At 34.4% G+C, this 23,666-nt stretch overlaps 3 protein-coding genes across 6 annotated transcripts; 1 reads left to right on the top strand and 2 right to left on the bottom strand.

Moving 5' to 3' along the window:
- Positions 1–624: 624 nt before the first annotated feature.
- Positions 625–1,602, bottom strand: LOC122598549 (metallothiol transferase FosB-like). Its single transcript, XM_043771142.1, has 3 exons — positions 1,363–1,602; positions 1,139–1,244; positions 625–1,031 (listed from the first exon to the last, which is right to left on the bottom strand). The coding sequence occupies exons 1-3, from the start codon at positions 1,518–1,520 to the stop codon at positions 759–761; spliced, it is 537 nt and encodes a 178-aa protein (XP_043627077.1). The 5' UTR covers positions 1,521–1,602; the 3' UTR covers positions 625–758.
- Positions 1,603–16,888: 15,286 nt separating this feature from the next.
- LOC122595784 (DCC family protein At1g52590, chloroplastic) lies at positions 16,889–23,044 on the top strand. 4 transcript variants are annotated; one of them, XM_043768226.1, is made up of 8 exons: positions 16,889–17,129; positions 17,678–17,735; positions 18,365–18,472; positions 18,956–19,048; positions 19,148–19,230; positions 20,990–21,052; positions 21,626–21,744; positions 22,776–23,044. In XM_043768226.1, exons 1-5 carry the CDS (start codon positions 16,922–16,924, stop codon positions 19,227–19,229), a joined length of 549 nt encoding a protein of 182 aa, XP_043624161.1. In that variant the 5' UTR covers positions 16,889–16,921; the 3' UTR covers position 19,230; positions 20,990–21,052; positions 21,626–21,744; positions 22,776–23,044. The 4 variants fall into 4 exon arrangements, with proteins under 4 accessions (XP_043624161.1, XP_043624159.1, XP_043624160.1 ...); XM_043768225.1 differs by having other exon boundaries at positions 16,891–17,129; positions 19,148–19,239; XM_043768224.1 differs by lacking the exon at positions 21,626–21,744 and having other exon boundaries at positions 16,890–17,129.
- LOC122595786 (probable polygalacturonase At3g15720) lies at positions 19,923–23,246 on the bottom strand. Its single transcript, XM_043768229.1, has 9 exons — positions 23,046–23,246; positions 22,789–22,929; positions 22,170–22,340; positions 22,019–22,042; positions 21,342–21,549; positions 21,171–21,252; positions 20,941–21,040; positions 20,723–20,839; positions 19,923–20,251 (listed from the first exon to the last, which is right to left on the bottom strand). The coding sequence occupies exons 1-9, from the start codon at positions 23,244–23,246 to the stop codon at positions 20,021–20,023; spliced, it is 1,275 nt and encodes a 424-aa protein (XP_043624164.1). The 3' UTR covers positions 19,923–20,020.
- Between the last annotated feature and the right edge of the window lie 420 nt (positions 23,247–23,666).

Consider the following 23,666-nt stretch of genomic DNA (forward strand, 5'->3'; position numbering starts at 1 on the left):
ATTCGTTATCTGATGAAGGTAGTATTGCATCAAACTCTTTCTTTATAGCTTAAATCCATGGTTTGATTCATTTTGAGCCATACTCAATCTCGAATTTATAAGTCTTGTAAAGCCATGAGGTTAAGTTAAATTTGGCCCACCAGTATTTGCATTTTAAGTAGGATTTCATCCATAAGAAATATCCTTTCAAGTTTCAACCTAGTCTGTATTTTCAAACTTCATTATCATAGACAATATTTTCCTTTTTAGAAAGAAAATATAGTCTAACATTGCTGAGTGAACATCCAGCATTGCCGGAGTTCGAATGTAACCGCTTGCAAACATGCTTCAAACCTTTATTTTAATAACTTTACGGAATTTTAAAAATCACATCAAAAGGTTCAAACGTGATTATAGAACCCAAGTCGATCGACCTTATTTGACTTGATCCCACCAGCAGTAACAAAAGCCAAATGAACCAAACGGGTCAAGAGTCCACATTGACATCATGACCAATTAAATTTGTATTTTCGGCCTTCATGATGTACATTACTACTTGTTTCCAATCAAAGCAGTTGCGGCCGAATGTTATGTAGCGTTATATATCATAAACATATGATCTTGTTGCTATGAATATATCCACAAAAAAATTATTATTATTTTTTTTTTATCAAATCCTGGCTGTTATAAAGTTATAATAAACTTTAACACTAAATTAAATTCAATATAACATGAATACAATTTAATTTCAAACACACAATTACCAATTCCAAACTCTGTCAGCTTTTCACAGTTGAACAAACTTTTGATGTATTTGTTGTTACAGCAGCTTCTGTAGCATGAACATGAATCCGGGAGCAGCTGGAGCGGACCATATCTCCTGCTATGGGTATCATTGGAAGACTATCGCAATTGCAAATCTCGATCATAAACCCATCTGGATCGTGAAAAAATAACTGATCCACGTAAATTTCACCTTCTTCCACCCTTTGTCTCTTGTAATCTATCCCCATTTCTTTTAGCCGTTTCTCCACAACTCCCATGTTCTCGCACTGTAATTACATAAATTGTTTGTTATTCATCACCCATTTGGAAAACATCAATTTAGCTACAAACATCTTGTAATGTTCATTTTTCGATAGAGACATTTGTTCAGTACCTGGAAGGAAATATGGTTATCTTTAGGATTAATTTCTGTTTTCTTCACTATTTTCTCAGGTTTCTCTGATTGAAGCAGATGTATTCCAATTCCATAGCTAAAAAGCCTATATACAACCATCAAAACAAATGAAAAACATACAAACACTTACAGACAGAGGAAAACCACAGAGTATTATGGTTGTTTTGCTTTTATACACATAAATTTAAATGATTTGAACTTACCATGCACCATCAAAATCAAGATACCCAGGTCTCTTAACTTGAACAAACCCAAGAATGTTTGTGTAGAAATTAATTGATTCTTCAACTGAGTTGCAAAGAAGAGATACATGATTCAGAGATTTTAGATGTAGAGGATTAATTCCTACTATTTCTTTCATTTCGTGACCGAGTATTTTTGTAGATATAAAAGTTAGGATATAATGTTGTTTTGTTGGTTTATGACCAAATAGAATGTTTGTTGATCACCTTAAAAATAAAGGGTATGAGGCAGAGATATCATATAAAATGGCTTATATAGTTATATGGGTGATTGACTGATGGTACAAATTGGATATGGAGCAAAAAAGGAATAAATTGTATATTAAAAGGGAATGATTTTATAAGCCATTTGTGATTCTAGCCAAGTGGCAACGGTATTACCCATATTGTACATAACATGTGCTCACAAGAAAGGTTCGAATTGGTTCGGGCTCAACACATCAAGACCTCGGATTGTTGTTGTTACAGCACTTGGTGTGTTGGTCAGTGTGGTTGCGAACGTGGTGTGTGGTGGACTGGTGGGCCGTGGGTGTGAGGACGTGTTTGATTTTCTATGTTTATTCCAACATACTACCTTAGGGACGAAGCCCTAATATTTTTTGTAAGGGGTCAAATTTAGGAGTCGTTTATTATATTTATTAGAGTCATCTTCAGGGAAAAAGTTTTTAAAAAATGGGCCCTAGCCCGAGAATAAAAAAATAGACTCCTAAAAGAATTACGTTACGTCAGGTTTAGTCAGATTATCAATGATCAGTTGGGAAGACCGGGTTTACCATAGGTGAGTGCCGGCTATGTAAATATCTATCTTTTACATGAATATTGGTTTTGCAATTTTGGAGCAATGATGTAACATCCCAAATTTTTTAGGCCAATGAAAATTAACCTTTATTATAGTTTTGACATTAAAATAAATTCCTAGCATTTAAAATTAAGTTACAGTGTTCAATTAGTTGGAACTTTAGCGAATAGCGGTATTTTTACCCACTTAATTTCATCAGGGGCGTGGCATTAAGGGGTGAGGCCAGCCATCTCTTTTACTTGGTGAGTCACTCTCCACCTTCAAATCCCATTCCTAATTCTCTTCTATCCTCTCCTAAATCTTCCAATCTTATAATCTTATGAAAACTTTGTTTCTAACTAAATCAATCAAATAACAATTCAAGTAATAATAACAAGAAATTCAACCTCCATGTATTCTAGCTTTCTAATTGGGTGAATTAAGGTGTATGAATATGGTGAATTTCAAATTCATAAGAAGGGGGAAGAAGCAAATGTGATTCTAACTCTATATCATTTCCATGTCTTGAAGGTATGAGTAATTTTAACTATTGTCACCCTAGTTTTAATTGTTCCTATGAATTAGGGTTCATGCTAGAAAATTAATTTGGGAAATTTGGGGGTTTTCATATATATGAGCTAATTTCTATAATACAAATTAGGGTTTAATCAAATTTAGGGTTTTAATTGGGTTGGATGGTAAATTTTGATGAATGGAAGTAAGAGGAAATCTGGACAGATTCTGCCCCTGATGTTGTAACGAGTTAAACGCCCTCATGACAGCATTTTCACTTGTTGAGTCCTAAAAAGAAAATGTAGGTTATTGTGTTAGCAAAATTTTCCCACTGGAATGAGTTCAAAATTCGAAGTAGAACTCTAGTTATGAATTTTTGAATCCAGTGGCGCAATGCTGATCTTTCAGCAAAAATGATTCTGATGTCTGTTGTTAAATCGGGTAAAGCACATTCTTGCAAGTTAATTCATGTTTTGGTCACTGAATATAAAATGTACTAAAATGTGTTAAGAAGAAGTGGCCACTGGAATGAGGTCAAAATATGGTGTAAAACTCAAGTTATGGTCATTTGAAGGCAGTAGGGTCAAAGCTGTTTAACAGCAGCAGTTTTGATTTTTAAAACGACCAGAAGTCACCTTTGAAGGACAATTCACATATTGGTCACTAAAGATAAAAGGTAGGTATATGTGTCACCTAAATTTGGCCACTGGAATCAAGTAAAAAGAGTAAGTAGAACTTGAGTTATGCTTGTTTGAAGTCTGCTAGGTCAAATATGTTAATGACAATTTTGATGCGAAAGTAACTCTTGGCCAATTGAAAATGATGTAAGAGATACATGTTATGTGAACCAACCCAAGATTAATATAAGATTGTAAATGATGGGTTGGGTGTTGAAATGTTAGTGATTATGGCTAGATGGCCTAGTATGGGATTGATGATCCTATATGCGTTGTGATTTGTTGCTAGGTTGAAGCATACATGTTTTGTGTTCATGCGGCCTCTTGATTTATGATTTTGGTTGTCGCGGAGGAGGTGAGTACTCTTGCATACCTTTATGTTTACGTTGGGTCAATTACCATGAGATGTGAATGTTCCAAGCATGGTAATTGATTTGGCGTGAAGCCCATGTGGGGCATTGTTTATGAGGCCTAAGAACCTCAGGGGCCTAAGAATCCCGATAGTTGATGTGAAATGAGGCCTAAGAACCTCAGGGGCCTAAGAATCCCGATAGTTGATGTGAAATGAGGCCTAAGAACCTCCGGGGCCTAAGAATCCCGATAGATATGATTTGTTATGATTGTTTAGCTTATATGGATCCATATATGTGTTGATAGTGTGCAAGGTGAGCATGTAAATGTGGCATGACGGTGTCATAGGTTACATGTGAAAGTCCTTGCACTTTGCCCTCCTTCGTAGGTATAAACGTATGCAAGATTATTCACTAAGCTTTGCTTACTTTTTAGTTGTTTACCCTTTTATAGGTTGTCCCGGATGCGGAAGAAGGTAAGTATTGTAAAGATTGAAGTTAAAGATGCTTAATGGATATGGGTTGCTTTGGTTAAATGGGATAATGGTATGGGTAATAGGACCCATAGTGACCCCTTTGAACTATCGGCTCTTTGTACACTTGTTATGTCTTTTGGAGAATTATTATGATGTCTAGTGTTGGACTTGAGTTTTTGGGGATTTTAAATGGGTCGTTTTGTAGTTGTAATGTATTGATTTTGTTTAAACGTGTTTGGGACAAACTCATAATCCGTAACAGGTTTGGATGATGATTTTACGAATGGGTCATGCCGAAATTTCTAATTTTGTACGTCGTCATTTGTAAGATGTCAACTCGGGTAATTGACCCATTGGTGGTAAAGTGAATGTTTGGTCAACGGATACTTTTACCTTGCGTATTTTTGAGTCGAAACGTTGAAAAACGTCAAAAGGAGTGTTTTTGGTGTACAGCAGAAAGGACGGCCTTTGTGCAGAGGACGGCTCTTGTGGACGGCCTCTGCAGGACACAAGAGCCGTGCTCCTCTGTAATTCTTACACTTTTTTTATCGAGGCTTCGTTTGATCTTTTCGGGTCCTGAAACTCGCATAGTAGTCTGTTAACATCATTTTAAGAACATTCCAAGTGTCTTTTCTTGAATTGGAACATTTTGATTTTTTTCGCGAAAATTGACCGTATTTTTTTTTCTAAGTATAATTTATCTAATTTGCGTTTCTTTTCTTTTATGATCATACTTTTGGGACTAAATTGAGTCGAGGCGTTTCAAGTTGGTATCAGAGCCCAGGTTTAAGGGATTTAGGTATTTTATTATTACACGGATACCTAGACTTAAACCATAGATGTGACTTGACCTTATGTGCATAGTTGGTTTCTAGTGACATATGGATGTATTTAGCGCAGTTCACTTGAGGTGTTATGATAAGTAATCATGATAATGACTGCAGCATTATTATGATCACATATTATAATAGCTCAAGTTAAGTCCGTTGAATATGGAAGTATGTTAGTAGGAAGCCATAGGTTGGAGACCTTATTTGGCAATGTGAATTGTGTTATGTTTTTACTAGTTGATATCTAATTATGATAGAATATTAGCTTTGCATGCTAACTGGTTTATTGAATGGTTAGAATTGAAAATTTGAGATTGGTTTAGGAGTTTAATATATTGTTTGATGATAGTAAAGAAGAAGGCATGATAAATACATGATAAACGTGAAAAGTATGCGAATGTGATAGAGCATAAGTTTTGTTTGAATCCAGTGGCCATGAGGTCATAAAAGTGAAAAGCTGAAGTGATTTATAAGTTTAAGAGATGGTTTGTCGCTTATAAAGAAAAAGTATGTTGAATGCTTGATGAATGTTGAATGTATGCGAATGAAGTGTGATGTTATTTTGTGTAAGACCATTGGGTAGTGAGACCCGTGGCATCATTATTGTGTTAAGAAGGCCATACAAGATATGGCAATGAAAATCAATTGTGCGGTGATGTGATGTGATTTAAATTGGTTGATTAATGTTATGAAGGCACATAATGTGTGTTAATATAAGATTGTAGAGTTGGAGACTCATAGTCTAATGTAATGAATGCATGTTACATATTGGTATAAAGTCTTAGAAATTAGAAATTCTAATATAATGATGATTATTTATGTGTATGATAAAAGACCATACGGAGTATGGTGAATGTGATTTTGACTTTGATTGACCTATTTTTATTGAATGAGTATTTGACTACTTGATGCATGATAATAGAAGTTAAGTTGGAATTGGCATAGTGAACACATGAAGATATTATGGTAACAATGAATTCGTAATTGATAAGTATGGTAGTTATAAGAGTTAGAAACCTAATCGGAAATCCTTCGAGCCAAATCGTTTTTCTTTTCCTTCACAAGCGCGTAGTGCAATGCTTGAGAATAGATTGGTTAAGTGTGGATGATACAGAAATTTGTGGGAGGAGAAGGCGACCTAGTTGAATATCCTTAATTGAGTGAATGTAATTGTCTTTGGCGGTAGAAAGGAAAACGGTCGACTTTTATTGGTGCTTTCGCCCGTACGTATTGATAATCGTTGCATGATAGTCTAGTCTCATGTGTTTGGATCACCGACGCCGAATGGAAACCATGGTCTATGGAAAATGTTCTTGTTGTTCAGGAAATTCCTCAATGTCTTTTCCGTTGATTTTTATTCGTTCTAGTCATTTCCGAGTGGTATAATTATCCTTTTTGACGAAATCAAAGATGGCATTACGCGCGTGTGTTTATCTTTCGTGAGTTAAAAGAGGTAACAGTCGAAGAAGAGTACCGTCGACAAGAATCATGTTCTACTCGATCTTCTTATTACTCTAAGATGAATTTTCGTTCCTTTTAATCATCAACTCAAGACGAGCGAGGAAGAGGTTTCTGGAAATGCTATCTACACTTGTTTTGAGAAGTTTGAAATTGTGGTTATGCTCTTCGATTTTATCCATGATTTTGCAAATTTTCATGAGTCTTACGAACCTCAATTGTTTCCGTTATCGTAAATGTTTTCATTGACAATGTTTATTCTAAAAGTCAACACGGCTACTAAGTTCGTTTACGCGAAGTAAAGGAGATAATATAAAAAGGGAGACTTCCCTGTCAAATCGTCAGATGAGTAGATTAAGAAAAGTGAAATTATCTCTATCGTGGGATCACCCAGAAGAGGGATCGAGGTTGATTCGACTTGGAATGGTGCGGTGATGAAGTGGAGACAACCTACAAGATCAATATAGATTAGAAGCTTCGTATTTGACAGGCGATAAATGTCACTTTACTTTCTGCACTTGAAGATAGTCTCACCGTTGACTGAACTAATTAGAAAGAATGCGAAGTGAACTAGGAGAAAAGAATGAGATGTTGATCGAGGTAATAAAAGAACGGAAGAAGAATCGTTTCATTCACGGTTCAAAGTCCATCGGAGTTGTTTGTACTTTAAAATTTTCGTGTTTTACCTATATACCGTCAAGTTTACGATTTGTTTTTGATCATATAAGTCTTAAAGTATTTTCTTTTCGTGAAAATTGCCGAGTAAAATGATTAACTCTTTCAAAAGATTATGTCTACGAAGTTTGGTGTCGCCCGAAGAGATTGTTGCAATGAGAACCTAATGAAACGAGGAGTCAGATTACACGAAATATTTTCTAAAGAATTTTGCGGATTCACTAGATGTCATGACAGAACTTAGAATCCTCTCTTTAACGAAACCAAAGCGAATTTGCTCCATGAAACCTGAATACTTCTTTAGCCAGGTACAGCAAAGGTGTGTGAAGATTTAAAGAAAGGACATTAGTGACTCGAAATGAAGTAGAAGGTTATGAAATATGTTAAAAGTTGCCACACTTTTGCGTAAGCAAAATCCTAACACCAAAAGTCTTATGGGAAATGTCAATCTTTGGAAACCTTCAAGTTAAATGGGAGTACATCATGATGGACACGGTTACGAAATCTCTCAAGACGTCTGGAGACCAATCTGATTTTATCTGGTTGTTGCTTAACATTTAATGAAGGGCGCGTAAACCCTACCAATTCGAATACTCACAAGTCAGGAATGGTAGTCAACATTTGTGTCGAGAAAGTTGTAACGAGGCATGGAGTTTCCGTCATTCAATGTTTCTGGCAGAAATGCACGTTTTGCTTCATGCATTTGAAGTAAATGTCAAGAAGAAATGGACAAGTTGATCTTTTGATTTATGGAGAGAAGTGGAGTAACTAGAGCTGTATGTCATGAGTATGGACATGATATCGACTGAGAGAGTCAAAGCGATAAGATAACAACTTAAGGAGGGTCGTGATCAGCAAGAATCTTAGATAGATAAAAGAGTGAGACTTATTAAGATCAATTTTGGTTTTTATATAATATGGAGCGGGGTGTTACAATTCTGCATGCGAAGAAGCCAGATCTTGCTTAAATTGTTCATTCATAATACATGCTCGAGACGACAAGATTACTGATTGTTTGGAATCATCCGAGAAGCTTCCAAGAAATCTATTCTATCTCTCACATTTCTCGTTTTATGAAATTTTATGCCGCCAAGGTTTTACGTGTGCTTTTAAGAGGTGTTCTAATTACTGTCGTTGTTGGATGCGGCTTGGATCACGAGGTCGTGATCCGTTCCAAGTGGGGGAGAGTTGTAACATCCCAAATTTTTTAGGCCAATGAAAATTAACCTTTATTATAGTTTTGACATTAAAATAAATTCCTAGCATTTAAAATTAAGTTACAGTGTTCAATTAGTTGGAACTTTAGCGAATAGCGGTATTTTTACCCACTTAATTTCATCAGGGGCGTGGCATTAAGGGGTGAGGCCAGCCATCTCTTTTACTTGGTGAGTCACTCTCCACCTTCAAATCCCATTCCTAATTCTCTTCTATCCTCTCCTAAATCTTCCAATCTTATAATCTTATGAAAACTTTGTTTCTAACTAAATCAATCAAATAACAATTCAAGTAATAATAACAAGAAATTCAACCTCCATGTATTCTAGCTTTCTAATTGGGTGAATTAAGGTGTATGAATATGGTGAATTTCAAATTCATAAGAAGGGGGAAGAAGCAAATGTGATTCTAACTCTATATCATTTCCATGTCTTGAAGGTATGAGTAATTTTAACTATTGTCACCCTAGTTTTAATTGTTCCTATGAATTAGGGTTCATGCTAGAAAATTAATTTGGGAAATTTGGGGGTTTTCATATATATGAGCTAATTTCTATAATACAAATTAGGGTTTAATCAAATTTAGGGTTTTAATTGGGTTGGATGGTAAATTTTGATGAATGGAAGTAAGAGGAAATCTGGACAGATTCTGCCCTGATGTTGTAACGAGTTAAACGCCCTCATGACAGCATTTTCACTTGTTGAGTCCTAAAAAGAAAATGTAGGTTATTGTGTTAGCAAAATTTTCCCACTGGAATGAGTTCAAAATTCGAAGTAGAACTCTAGTTATGAATTTTTGAATCCAGTGGCGCAATGCTGATCTTTCAGCAAAATGATTCTGATGTCTGTTGTTAAATCGGGTAAAGCACATTCTTGCAAGTTAATTCATGTTTTGGTCACTGAATATAAAATGTACTAAAATGTGTTAAGAAGAAGTGGCCACTGGAATGAGGTCAAAATATGGTGTAAAACTCAAGTTATGGTCATTTGAAGGCAGTAGGGTCAAAGCTGTTTAACAGCAGCAGTTTTGATTTTTAAAACGACCAGAAGTCACCTTTGAAGGACAATTCACATATTGGTCACTAAAGATAAAAGGTAGGTATATGTGTCACCTAAATTTGGCCACTGGAATCAAGTAAAAAGAGTAAGTAGAACTTGAGTTATGCTTGTTTGAAGTCTGCTAGGTCAAATATGTTAATGACAATTTTGATGCGAAAGTAACTCTTGGCCAATTGAAAATGATGTAAGAGATACATGTTATGTGAACCAACCCAAGATTAATATAAGATTGTAAATGATGGGTTGGGTGTTGAAATGTTAGTGATTATGGCTAGATGGCCTAGTATGGGATTGATGATCCTATATGCGTTGTGATTTGTTGCTAGGTTGAAGCATACATGTTTTGTGTTCATGCGGCCTCTTGATTTATGATTTTGGTTGTCGCGGAGGAGGTGAGTACTCTTGCATACCTTTATGTTTACGTTGGGTCAATTACCATGAGATGTGAATGTTCCAAGCATGGTAATTGATTTGGCGTGAAGCCCATGTGGGGCATTGTTTATGAGGCCTAAGAACCTCAGGGGCCTAAGAATCCCGATAGTTGATGTGAAATGAGGCCTAAGAACCTCCGGGGCCTAAGAATCCCGATAGTTGATGTGAAATGAGGCCTAAGAACCTCCGGGCCTAAGAATCCCGATAGATATGATTTGTTATGATTGTTTAGCTTATATGGATCCATATATGTGTTGATAGTGTGCAAGGTGAGCATGTAAATGTGGCATGACGGTGTCATAGGTTACATGTGAAAGTCCTTGCACTTTGCCCTCCTTCGTAGGTATAAACGTATGCAAGATTATTCACTAAGCTTTGCTTACTTTTTAGTTGTTTACCCTTTTATAGGTTGTCCCGGATGCGGAAGAAGGTAAGTATTGTAAAGATTGAAGTTAAAGATGCTTAATGGATATGGGTTGCTTTGGTTAAATGGGATAATGGTATGGGTAATAGGACCCATAGTGACCCCTTTGAACTATCGGCTCTTTGTACACTTGTTATGTCTTTTTGGAGAATTATTATGATGTCTAGTGTTGGACTTGAGTTTTTGGGGATTTTAAATGGGTCGTTTTGTAGTTGTAATGTATTGATTTTGTTTAAACGTGTTTGGGACAAACTCATAATCCGTAACAGGTTTGGATGATGATTTTACGAATGGGTCATGCCGAAATTTCTAATTTTGTACGTCGTCATTTGTAAGATGTCAACTCGGGTAATTGACCCATTGGTGGTAAAGTGAATGTTTGGTCAACGGATACTTTTACCTTGCGTATTTTTGAGTCGAAACGTTGAAAAACGTCAAAAGGAGTGTTTTTGGTGTACAGCAGAAAGGACGGCCTTTGTGCAGAGGACGGCTCTTGTGGACGGCCTCTGCAGGACACAAGAGCCGTGCTCCTCTGTAATTCTTACACTTTTTTTATCGAGGCTTCGTTTGATCTTTTCGGGTCCTGAAACTCGCATAGTAGTCTGTTAACATCATTTTAAGAACATTCCAAGTGTCTTTTCTTGAATTGGAACATTTTGATTTTTTTCGCGAAAATTGACCGTATTTTTTTTTCTAAGTATAATTTATCTAATTTGCGTTTCTTTTCTTTTATGATCATACTTTTGGGACTAAATTGAGTCGAGGCGTTTCAAATGATATACAATTTAGCCTGTACATATATTTTTTACATGACTATTGTGTATATACTCGTACTAATTTTTTAAAGAAAATAACATTTTCACATACAATTATACTATATTAATGTATAATATATTTACCCAAACAAAGAAAACATTTTTTTCATTAACCATTCAACTTTACCCTCAAGTCACGTCTAACTTGAAGAATTCACCCTTGTTGAACCTCTATTTTTCAACACTATTTAAAAATAAAACAACTCAAGATTTTTACTCTATCTATAGAAGATTTATCTTAAAACTAATACTTACAACATAAGTATCGTATTTTCGAAGAAAAAGCTTATGACAACTACCGTGACATTTGTTTGTATTAATTTGTACGTATTTTTTATTTATTTATATTTCAAATATACCTCTAAAAAAGTTACATTGTACTAAAATTATAATGGGGGCAGTTGCCCCCAAGGTAAAACCGTCTCTGCTCAAGTCACGTCTAAATTGGAGAATTCACCCTTGTTGAACCTCTCTTTTTCAACTCTATTTAAAAACAAAACAACTCAAGATTTTTACTTTATCTATAGAAGATTTATCTTAAAACTAATGCTTCCAACATAAGTAACGTACTTTTGAAGAAAAAGCTTATGACAACTACCGTGACATTTGTTTGTATTAATTTGTATGTATTTTTTATTTATTTACATTTCAAATATACCTCTAAAAAAGTTACATTGTACTGCCCCCAAGGTAAAACCGTCTCTGATACTACCCAATCTCTTATATTAATAAAATAAAATTGTGATAACATCTATATTTTTTAAGAAAATCTTATTTGGAATCATTAGATTTTTTCTTATTAATTATTTATTTTTATCTAATTAATTTATGATATCATTTTTTGAATTTTAAATTTTAGTCCCTTCATTTTAAAGTTTTTAAAACTATCAAGCTTAATGTAAAATAAACATAATGTATAATAACATTATTTTTATGATGTAGTAAAGGTCGAATCTTTTCTTTTCATTATAACAACATTGATAACTTGTCGAGCAAAAATATAGACATTTTCACATTACGGTTTTTTATGCCTCATTATGATAATAGACATGTATTTAGGAAACTCGTTTCGAATACCCAGGTTGAATCTGGGTTACTTAGCTAGTTAACCAACAATTTTAAAACTTTTGAGGAGATCACTTTATTGCGTTTTAATAATAAACCTACTAATACGATAAAGAGATACACATCAAAGACTTTGGAGTTATAATATGTTTGTGAATTTGAAGATATTATTATTATTATTATTATTATTATTATTATTATTATTATTATTATTATTATTATTATTATTATTAGTAGTAGTAGTAGTATTATATTAACGAGAACAAGTATCCCCGCATTGCGGTGGTAAGATGGTGGGGTGATAGGTCATAGAGTGTGATAGCCAAATGCCTTAGTCGTACGGGCTCCGCCCTTGGATTTAAAAATTCGTCGAAAGTATATTTCGAATGACATCTCTAATGAAAGAGCATGAAATTTTAAGAACACCCATATAATTTTTATGATTTATCGATGTACGGTTTTTGAGATAAACTTTTTTGAATGAATTGGAGAAATAAATGATTTATGAAGGTGAAAGAAAAAAAATGATTGGTTAAGATTTGAAGAGAGAGAAAGAGTATTTTGCTTTATAATATAGTATAGATATAGATTTAGATAAATAAACAAATTAACATCCCCGCGTTTTAACTCTTTACCTTTAAAATACTGAAAATACCCTTAATTTTCAACACATTCTTAACTCACATACTAAATCTACCTAATATATCCTTAAAATATTTTTCACCCATATTTATCCAAATTATCTCTCTTCTTTATTCATTAATTTAAATATTTTCGCATAATATCTCTATAATACTCTTAATAAAGTTATTTACAAAAGATAACATCCCATAACCATAAAATAACTACACTACCATTTACATCAATCACTTTTAGATCAATAACCACATCGTTACCATCACCCCACCAGCACCACACGTTGCCGCCACCGCATTGCGCGGATACCCATCTCGTTATTATTATATGAATATGAGTGTATGTCCTAAATACTACAATATAATAGACGTACCTTGTACTCAATAAATATTGTTGACGACTTTGGAGTTATAATATGCATATCTATATCTATGTAATCTTGTTAAGAGAGTCAAAGGAGCTTAGACAAGAAAACGCAAGAGCTCGGGTGGTAGCGGCATGAAAATAACACTTCACATGGTGGACGAATGCGTGGGTAGTGCCATTTATGTTAGATTATATGTGACGGCTAAGCATACAAGTGGAACTTGACTTTGACATTTTTTATACGTATAGGAACTAAGGATCATTTAGGCAGTTTAACAAGTAATGTCTCCTGTTCAACATATTCATTATCACTTTAGGTGAAGTCTCTTAATATTATTTAATTTGATTAAAGGATGCACTCAAGTTGAAAAGTAAGGTTTATTAGAAATAGCCACTTTGAACCTTAATATAAAGGGATAAGTACCTAGAAATATAATGAACTATGCACAAATGTTTATGTTGTGTAATGAACTACATAGATGCTTATTGTATGTAATGAACTTTCAAATCTAGGTTATTAGATGTATTCGACCAATCAAAAGCGTACAAGTGGCAGCTTAGATAGTTGCCACATATACCCGGGTACATTCAATAACCGAGATTTGAAAGTTCATTACATACAATAAACATATAGGTAGTTCATTACATAACATAAACATTCGTGCATAGTTTATTACATTATCAGGTACTTATCCCTAATATAAAAAACCGAGTTCACTAAGAAAACTATAAAAAGTGACAAGTGAATAGTGAATACTGGTTAATTAGGGTACATCAAAACCAATTTTTGGGATTAGTTTCCTCGAATGTAAGAAACTTTGAACGAATGTCTATAGTAAGAAATAACTAAAGTTGTGTGTATTGTATGTAAACAACTTTGAAATAATGTTTATTGTATGTAAGAATTTCGTTTCAACCAATTAAAATCTGACAAGTGGCACCAGTATATGGTTGCCACGTATGTTTTCTTACATACAATAAACATTTTTTCAAGTTGCTTACATACAATACACATAACTTTAATTTTTTCCTACTATAGACATTCGGTCAAAGATAGTTACATTCCAGGAAACTAATCCCTTTTTTAAAAATAGTTTAACCAGACTACCAGAGATTTTTATCCGTTTACCCCATAAACCATTTTAAATGCTTTTGTTCAAAAAGGTGTAGCTTGGAGGGAACACCGATCCCCGGAACCGCATTGGTTCCGACACGAACAGGCCGCACAACCCGTGTCCCTGTGAAACCCCTCCACCAAATACCCCACAGCAGAATAAATCCTCATGTATGCAAACCGAGATTCGAACTTGCAATCCTTTATATTCAATAGGGCATCACATGGCGGGGCCCGACTGGCCACTGGGCTATCAACCCAGTGGTTTTTAAATGCTTTTGTTTGTCTGGCTTGTAAAACCCACAAGCTTTAGATGGTCTTATTTCGTCATGTGTACATTTAGAGGGGTTAAGCTAAGCGAAAGCAAGATATTTAGATATTCATTCCGTGAGATCGATCTATTAGTTTTAATTGAATCGATGTAAGCTTGACGTGTGATAGTGTTTTAAATAGCCCGCAAGTGTTCATTGAAACAAACATTAAACATATAGTTTTGATTATCACTTTTAATAACCAAGTTTTTTTTACCATCAAACATTTTTGTTATTGTTTCGATAACTAATATTGAAAAATACACAATTTATTATTAAAGCTATTATACAGTTGAAAACAAAAATTTAAGTTAATTTGATTTTATAGATCGTAATGGGTTATGATATAATAAGAATTGAATTCCATTTGATAACATGTTTGGATGTAAAAAAAAATGTTTAATTATGTGAACCAAACTAGCATCAAATGGTCTAGTGGTATATGTTCTTGAGTTGTTTATTAAAAGAAAAGAAGTGAAGTGATAAGATGAGATTAAAAGATATTGAATCCTTTCAAATCATCTCAAAAGTGGAAAAAATTTTTTGGAAACAAAATCAACTAGATTATCACTCCACTTCCTATCATTTCATTTCTCTTCCATCTTTAAAAAAAACTCAAAAACACAAATCATTTTAAAATCATTTGAATTTCTTTCTTTTCGTCTTTTAAAAAAACTCAAAAACATAACATAAGAGTATCAAATAGTCTAGTGGTAAGGATGCATATTTTTTCACAAAAGGTTTTTATATTTGAGTACTAGACATTTTTAAGATGTGGCAACAATTATTTAAATTTCACGTGATAGGTTGGAATAAAGTTTCCTTTTTAAATATTTGAATGATTCTATTTTTTTATTCTTTGAAGTTTATTTAAAGATTATTTTATGAGTGGCTCTCTATTCCGAGATTTGAAAAAACTAACGAACTAATTAAAATGTAGAGTTAATTTCATTAGGTGTCCATGTGGTTGTCGATAATATCTCTTTCCACCTTGTGCTTTTTTTCGTTGCTAGATACCCTTATGGTTCATGTTAATTTCATTACATGCCCTTTTGGCTAACAGACGTTAATCTCTTTCCGTTTACCCTCCTCATGTGCTCATCACGTGAGGGTAGGGTATCTTTGTCTTTGTGCCTCTAAAATAACCCCTCTTCTTCTTATATGCTTTCTTTCCCAGGTTTATATCATCAAAAATAACAACACAGAACTAACCTCACAAATACATTATACATAACTAGATCGATCTCTCTCTCTATATATAGATACTGTATCTATATTAGTATATACATATCTAAATCTAGTATATATATATTATCCAAAAGATCTAAACAAACACACACATACACCACCCTAAAAAATCTCTTCACCTCTTTCCTCCATGGAACCACCACTCTCTCCGCCACATTACTTCCAGCCACCACAAGTACCCACGATCGTTGTTGTATATATATCACAATAATAACCCAAATCTGGGCACCCCACCACAATATCGATATGTGTGTGTGTATTACTCCGACCACCACATATACAAAATCCGTTCACCACCACCAACATCACTATTTTCAAGATCGGAGATGAACTCATGTGAAGAAGAAAAAAAGTGGTGGTTCCAAGCAGTGGTGGTTGCCGTATTGTTGTTGATATCGACGATGATGATGATGTTGAGACTTGGGGAAAACATGTATATATATAAAAAAAATATATATATATATAATAAATATATATAATATATATATATACTTGTCGTATTTCCTTTTTTGTTGTCATTGTTTAAAGCAAATCAAGAAGTTTCGTGGGTGTTTTATGATATATCCAAAAAAGGGCGGCTGTAATTTTGTTTATGTATTTATGTATGGTATGTGTTTGTGTTATGGATGATGATGGTTTATTGTTTGTGTATTGTAATTATTATTTGATGGTTTATTGTATTTGATGGAAAAATAGGTTTGATCTAAAAAAAAGAAGATGAAGAAGAATCAGCTGGTGTTTTAGATGCATAAGTACGAAAATGTCCTCATGTGCAATGCACATGGGCGTTTTAACGGAAAGAGATTAACGTCTGTTAGCCAAAAGGGCATGTAATGAAATTAACATGAACCATAAGGGTATAAAAAAACACAAGATGGAAAGAAATATTATCGACAACCACAGGTACCTAATAAAATTAACTCTAAAATGTATTCCAGTGAGAGACCGAGGAGATTCGCATGCAATAATATCCGGACCTTGAAATTCCACGTGGACATCCCCAATCGCTCATAAATCATTTTATTTAACTCCATAAATAAATAAATAATGATATGATAATAATAAACAAAAAGTAACATATGACGCTCATGATCCCCGCAGCTCCGTGTACAATGGCTGCAACCAGCGTGTTACCCACCGTGGTACGAATTAAACCCCCAATTCGCCGTAGATGGGCAGTTCAAGCTAGCTTATCTTCCCCGCCACGTGGCGTCGAAGCAGTGGACTGGGTGGAAGCAACATCATACTTGTTTGAACAAGATACTAGACCTATCATGCTTTTTGACGGTTATTTACTTTTTCTTCTTCTCTTTTGGCTACTTTTATTTTTCCATTAATTAATTAATTAATTAATGATATACACATACAAGGTGTTATTCTTAGAGGAAATTTTTTTTTATAACTACTACTTAGAGAATATTTGGTAAAAAAATAATAATCGCATTTTTTGGGCAATAATACTGGAGGAGGCTATGTTTAATTTGTTAATGTTTATGAGTGTTAGTATATCCATGTGCATGTTAACTATATAATCACAAGGGTGTGTTTAGCAAAATCAAAATTCAACGTTACTTATTTGTCATTGTCTGAAAAGGAGAGATATTGTAAAAAAGATTTATTCAATTGTTTTTGTTTGTAGAAAAAATATTGACACAAATCATCCGAATACAATACTGGATTAAAAAGTCTGGTTCAACCAGAGAAACAAAGTGTTGAGTGACTTTTCTGACGTAAGGAAGTGTTTGTTATTGCTTATTATAACTCTACACGATACAATCTATAGACAATAAGCCATTCCAATTGCATACTAAAACTGAGTTGTTCAATTTTCATAGGTGTGTGCAACCTGTGTAATGGAGGTGTGAAGTTTGTACGTGATAATGACCGGCAAAGGTTTCTACTTTCTAGTCATGCCCCGAACTTTGCTTATTTGTGCTTTATTTTGACTGGCTTTTAACTACATTTGTATTTAGTCATTTCACTCTTTTATTTATCTACTTTATTATTCGAGTCAGAGTTATGAATATTGCTTTGTGATGAGAAAATTACGTATTTGGGTAATTTAGAAAACTGGCTTTGCATAACTCAAGAAAATGTTGTTAACACTGATTTCCCTTCATAGTCGTTGCGAATCCAAAGATATGTTAGGGTACTCAATAGTGTATTAGAATTATATACCCTAACTTGACCAGTTGGGCAGTAGAGTCTTTACAGATTAGAATATCATTATGTACTAAACGGGCCAACAGTTTGGACTAGTTCTTGCTAAGTTGCATGAAATACAATATCTTTTGATCATTGTGTAGTTCAGGTTTAATGCTCTATTTCCCAAAAGCGTCAAACGATTACGGGTTGGCCTCTTATACTTTGAAAGGGGTTACTATCTTATCATTTATCGGCTCTAAAGTCTATTGTTTGAGGTGTTAAGATTTACAACCCATCCAGGTGTTAAGATTTGACCATCTTCTGTATAATTATGATAATGAAATCCGCTTATATAGAATACCATGCCTTCATTTCAGAAATATAAGGTTTGAAGCCTTACAAAGCGATGCAGGCAAAAGTCTACTACGGAGGTCTGGAAGAGCTCCTGATGATATTTCAAGTGTTGTACTTGTAGAGCAAAATAGGTAAGTTTGTATTCATGTTGAGTGAATGTTGCATCTTCATGCTCTTGTAAATAGAAACATGGTGCCTTTGTACTATTAAGTAAGATATTCACGACTAGAAGTATCACTTTCACCTCATCAATTTTTGAATGGGTTGATTTAGTTTGTATTCCATTTCTAACCGGCCAAATCAAATACTCGTACTTAGGCACTTAGCTAAAGGGGTTATGAGTCAAATGGGTCCAACGGGTTGCAGGTCTATATCTAATATATAGAATCTCTATAATCTTTTGTATCTAATGATTTTATTATTATTGAATTACTATTGTTTTGAATCATTAAGTATGCGGGGGACGCTTGCTAAAATGTGGCCTGTTTCAACATACACCTGTTTTGACCCGTTACCCAACTTGCTTGACCTGTTCATTGTTCCATCGTTGACCACATCAGTCATATTGACGTTAGACTTGCAACCATTAAAGCTATAACTCTGTATCATTCCAGATCATATATCAAATCAGAAGCTGTGTTGAAGATCATGGAGTACATAGACTTGCCCTTTCCCCAGCTAGCATTCTTTATTCAGTTTGTACCTTTGTAAGGACTTATTAATGTTGATCTGTTACTGTTGTCTTTCACAAGTGAAATGATTTAAATAACCATCATTTGTATAACTTTGTGCGTTTCTTGGTGCAGATTCATTAGGGATTTTGTGTATGAAAATATTGCAGATAATCGTTACGCTGTATTTGGTCGATCAGAATCCTGTGAACTATAGGGTACTCACTGTAAGGCATCTTATGCCTTTTTATACTTACCACAAATTCACGATATGTCTAGGGGTGGATGTTCATTATTGTATGTTTAATAGTCGGCTCTGGTCACTTTTATCATTTTAGTGTCATGTACCATCTTTAACCAACTGGGTTGGATCAGTGGTTGGAGCTCATGCCTCTAGAAACAGAGGTCATGGGTTCGATCCTCATGCCCAGCAAGGCTGGAGGTCCTTTTCTACCTATGGTAGAACCTAGAAGCAGCCTCTCTACCTTTGGTAGGGGTAAGGCTGTCTACAATGCACATAATTGTTACATGGATCTTTTTTTTTTTTTTTTTTTTTTTTCTGTACTGCCATATTTTGCTGCTATCAGAACCCTGTCTACTTCCTCTATCCCAAGATTTTTATCCACCTTGCTATTTAGTATGTCCCAAAATGATTGTCGTCTTCTAAGAAACTACTGACTCGGGGAGGACTCGAATCGGTGAGAGAGAGAGAGAAGGACTGGGAGGGGGGGGGGGTCATGAGTTTTTGGAAACTTAGACTCGACTAAGTCAAAACCCGGATTGGGATTTTAGTCTAGCGGACAAGTATTTTGGTGCTTCATTAAATTGGCTATCTAGAGTTCGTATGCACAGAATGTATTTTCATTAGATATCAAATAAATATATTGATGAACTGAAGTAGTTCATATGTTATTACAAATGGGTAAAGTAAGCATAAATATGATTCAACAGCTATCAGGGTAAAAGAAATGTGGGGCTACACCATGAATGAGCCGTATAAGTACTGCTCTAAGGTTTTAGGCAATTTAGAGAAGGTTTAACATGGCTAGCTCTTCCATGGGCGTTGATACAGGTTCCATAAACTTTTCTTCCCGGAATTGCTGACTTAATATACACGCTATCCAACACAATGTTTGTGCATGCAACAGTTTTACTGCAACTTAGATTTATTACATTGTCCATGCTTGACGTCCCTGATATTCCTCTAAAAGTGATGTCACTCAACTTCGTAGCCAATGTCTTTGTATTCCAGAATCCCACATAAATAAAAAGGCCAATAAGTTTAAGTAAGTTGAAACAACATTCATTCAGTATCTTATGCGAAAAAGAGCTAAAATTTAAAGTTAGAGGAGGTAAAATGGTTGGGTCAGGTGGTTTGGGTGACGGGCAAAAAGCATGGTTTTTGGTAAGGGTTGAAATGGGTTGATCTACATCCCAATTTGTCCTAGAGTTTTGATATTTTGTAAAAAGTTAGCGAATATGATTACAATGAAACTTTTCACGAAAATAGTATAAATTTTTGATTAAAATAGTTTGAGGTTTTATGGCATGATTGCATCAATTTCCCGTTCCCTACCTAGCTAACCTATTTTATTATACCCGTTTGATCTGTTAGAGATGAACATATCCCAAATTGACCCTATTATTAGTAAATGAGTCATGATTGCCAACTCTAACTGCAGTGAGTGTATCAAACATCAATATGCTTACAGAGAGTGGACAACTCTTTATACTGGGACAATAGTATTGGTCAATTATGATCGGGTTGTTGACTGCATCAAACTTGATGCCTGTAAATGAGATTTTCCTAGCATGACCAAACGCTCCCTGTTGAATGAAAGCAACCATAAGTTGACTTTTATTTGATAAAGATTTATAGAAAAAAGAACTTTTTTCTCAGTATCCGGTTAATTTACAGTCTATATTACCTGCCAACTTTTGATCCTTACTCCAGTTAAGGTTTTTCTCATGGTACAGTTGCGGACATCTACATTTTCCACCACATCAGTTCCTGCTAAGGCTCCAATGCTACATGAAAAGGTACACATCTTATTAGGGATCTTGAACATGCTTTATGTGATTATAAATTTAAGATCTAATTATTGTTCCCAATTTTTTGTTCCCTTATATTACGAGTTCAGTAATATATGCAAGCTACCTTATCCCATGGCCTGGCCCGCACATGATACCACTTATTTTGATATTAGATGAACCTCCACCAATAGCAATACAGTCGTCTCCTACGATTATGCAAATTATTGGTCAAAATACGTTGGATATGTGGATATAAGATTACTATGACAAAATTGGTAGGAGGAAAGGGAAATACCTGTTGCAATGATTGAGTCACGTATATTGATATTGGTAGAGGTCTCTATATTAATGCCATCGGTATTCGGGCTTGTTTCAGGGGCTATGATTTTTAGATTAGATACAATGGCACCATTACAAGTAGTAAAAGTGAGATGAACACGTGGGCTGTTTACATGTGTTAAACCATTGAGTCGCAAGCTATTGCATCTTTTGAATTGCATGGCCTGTTCATAGAAGTTACATAATTTAACAATCTGATTAGTTGCACAATAGAGCCGAATTTCATAGCTCATTCTGCAGGTAAATTTGGACCGAGTTTATTTTGTATTGAAATGCACCGACAAATGAACCGGTTGGGCGGGGTTGGATACTGCCTCAAAACTTCTGAGATGAGTTCGGATTGAACCTTGACACTTTTTGTGAGTAGTCTTATAAACTTTTTATTAACATTTAGGATGTTCAAATATGATGAACAAAGTCATAAAAAATAGATATTAGTTTGATAATATACTAATAATCTGAATAAAAAGATTTTAGAGGTTTATGCATCAACGCTTTGTACCATTTTCCATTTGACTTGTTAGAGATAGTTATAATCAGAATTTTTCTGCAATAAGTGATGGCTCAAAACTTGCGCATCTAGTAAATTTGCAATTCCTATAAAAAATCAATGCAAGGATATTGGTTTCTTACCACTGGTGCATGACAAGTTGTACCCTGAAATAAAAGGCACACATATATAAGAATCCATATTTTCTTGATTATAACCTAACTCAAAATTTACCATCAAAGCTTTTAGAAATGCTGAAACTTATAAGTGTGAATTGTGAAGATGGTTACTTACTGGAACGTGAGTCGTAATGCAGGCATTTTTCCACCAAATGGGACCTTGACCATCTATTCGTCCACTTCCACTCACTGTTAGACCATTCACCCTTTCAAATAAAAGCCACACATCATAGTGATGGCCAAGCCAGTCCGTTTTCTGGGTTGGGCCAACAATGTTTCCTGATACCTGTTTTTGATAGTATTGAAGATATGATTACACATATAATATGTTGACATGAAGTACAAGAATTGATCTATAAGTTTCATGCAATGTTATTTGTTATGTAGGAGGTTTTAAGTTGTCAAAAAAGGATGAGTTGTGTAAAACTGGTCAAAATGATTTTGGGTCTGGTTGTAGTCAAAATGAGATCATGTAAAACTAGCAAGTGTAGTCACATGATCCTTCCGTTTGTAGTCTTTTTAGTAAACTTTCTTGAATGAAAACACCATTATTATTATATGTACAAAACATCATACACTTGTCAAAACCCCGGAATGTTTCCCATTAATTGTATTCATAAATATTTAACTTATTTCTGCATATAGTCATACTTCTACATTGTTTTCTAGAGCACAATATTTTGAAGTTCATACGGATTTTTTCTTACGAGTGTTGTTGTAGGATAAACGTATACCTGAACGAAGATTCGTGAAGGCTTGCATGGACCACCAAAAGTAATAGGCTTCAACATGAATGTCCTCCCTTTCGGTATGACTAATAAACTCTTAGCATTTGGTAGTGAATTGCATGCCGCCTTCCATGCATTTGTAAAAGCCTGTATATTTACATCATATATTATATGGGTGTGGTCAAATACGTACATCATAGATTTGTACTATACAAGCTCAAAACATGCAATCCATATAGTACCACTTTGATTATTTGACTAACCTGTGAATCGTCGGTTCTTCCATCTCCTCTAGCACCATATTTCATCACGTTGAAAATGGTGGTTGATGCAAGACTGACTCTTGAATTAGTAGTAGAACTTAAAGCACATGAGAGCATGCATGATAGCCAGACCAAAACCAAGGTGATTGAATGAACCTGCAAGAACATAATACAAAAGCTCACTATTAGCAAAACCATCATTTTAAATCCCCATTCTTGTGACAACTTACTGCCAAGTATTTTACCACATATATATTCTGACTAAATTGTCCTATTATATCATGGTACAAAAAAGACAAAACAGTCCCTGTTCCAAAATCTGCTTATGTTCTGTTTTATGTATTACTAAATCAAGAATCAGCTAAAGGGCATTGAAAATGAAAGAAGACTCACCATTCTGCCAATTTGCCAAGACAACATATTTAACTATCAACTCTCACTAATGTGTCCGTACTGTCATTTTCATTTGTGTATACATGTATATATACATACACGTACTTCAGAGTCAAGTTACATAGACATTATTATTAATTTTATAAGTTTGTCTAATTTATCAATCAAGGTTTTTGACTTTAAGCAACCGATTTAAATACTCATAGTAACTCATAAAGGTGACGGGTA

This window comes from Erigeron canadensis, chromosome 4, assembly GCF_010389155.1.
Source record: "Erigeron canadensis isolate Cc75 chromosome 4, C_canadensis_v1, whole genome shotgun sequence".
Taxonomy (NCBI): domain Eukaryota; kingdom Viridiplantae; phylum Streptophyta; class Magnoliopsida; order Asterales; family Asteraceae; genus Erigeron; species Erigeron canadensis.

Bases quoted from the DNA above. Each gene is read 5' to 3' on its own strand.
- LOC122598549 (XM_043771142.1), bottom strand. From the start codon at position 1,520: ATGAAAGAAATAGTAGGAATTAATCCTCTACATCTAAAATCTCTGAAT. The intron at 1,245-1,362 runs GTAAGTTCAAAT...GGTTGTATATAG, and splicing joins CTTGATTTTGATGGTGCATG to GCTTTTTAGCTATGGAATTG. The intron at 1,032-1,138 runs GTACTGAACAAA...ATGTAATTACAG, and splicing joins ATAACCATATTTCCTTCCAG to TGCGAGAACATGGGAGTTGT.
- LOC122595786 (XM_043768229.1), bottom strand. From the start codon at position 23,246: ATGATGGTTTTGCTAATAGTGAGCTTTTGTATTATGTTCTTGCAGGTT. The intron at 22,341-22,788 runs GTATACGTTTAT...TATCAAAAACAG, and splicing joins CTTCACGAATCTTCGTTCAG to GTATCAGGAAACATTGTTGG. The intron at 20,840-20,940 runs GTAATATAGACT...TTCATTCAACAG, and splicing joins TAAGGATCAAAAGTTGGCAG to GGAGCGTTTGGTCATGCTAG.
- LOC122595784 (XM_043768226.1), top strand. From the start codon at position 16,922: ATGACGCTCATGATCCCCGCAGCTCCGTGTACAATGGCTGCAACCAGC. The intron at 17,130-17,677 runs GTTATTTACTTT...CAATTTTCATAG, and splicing joins ACCTATCATGCTTTTTGACG to GTGTGTGCAACCTGTGTAAT. The intron at 19,049-19,147 runs GTAAGGACTTAT...TTCTTGGTGCAG, and splicing joins TTTATTCAGTTTGTACCTTT to ATTCATTAGGGATTTTGTGT.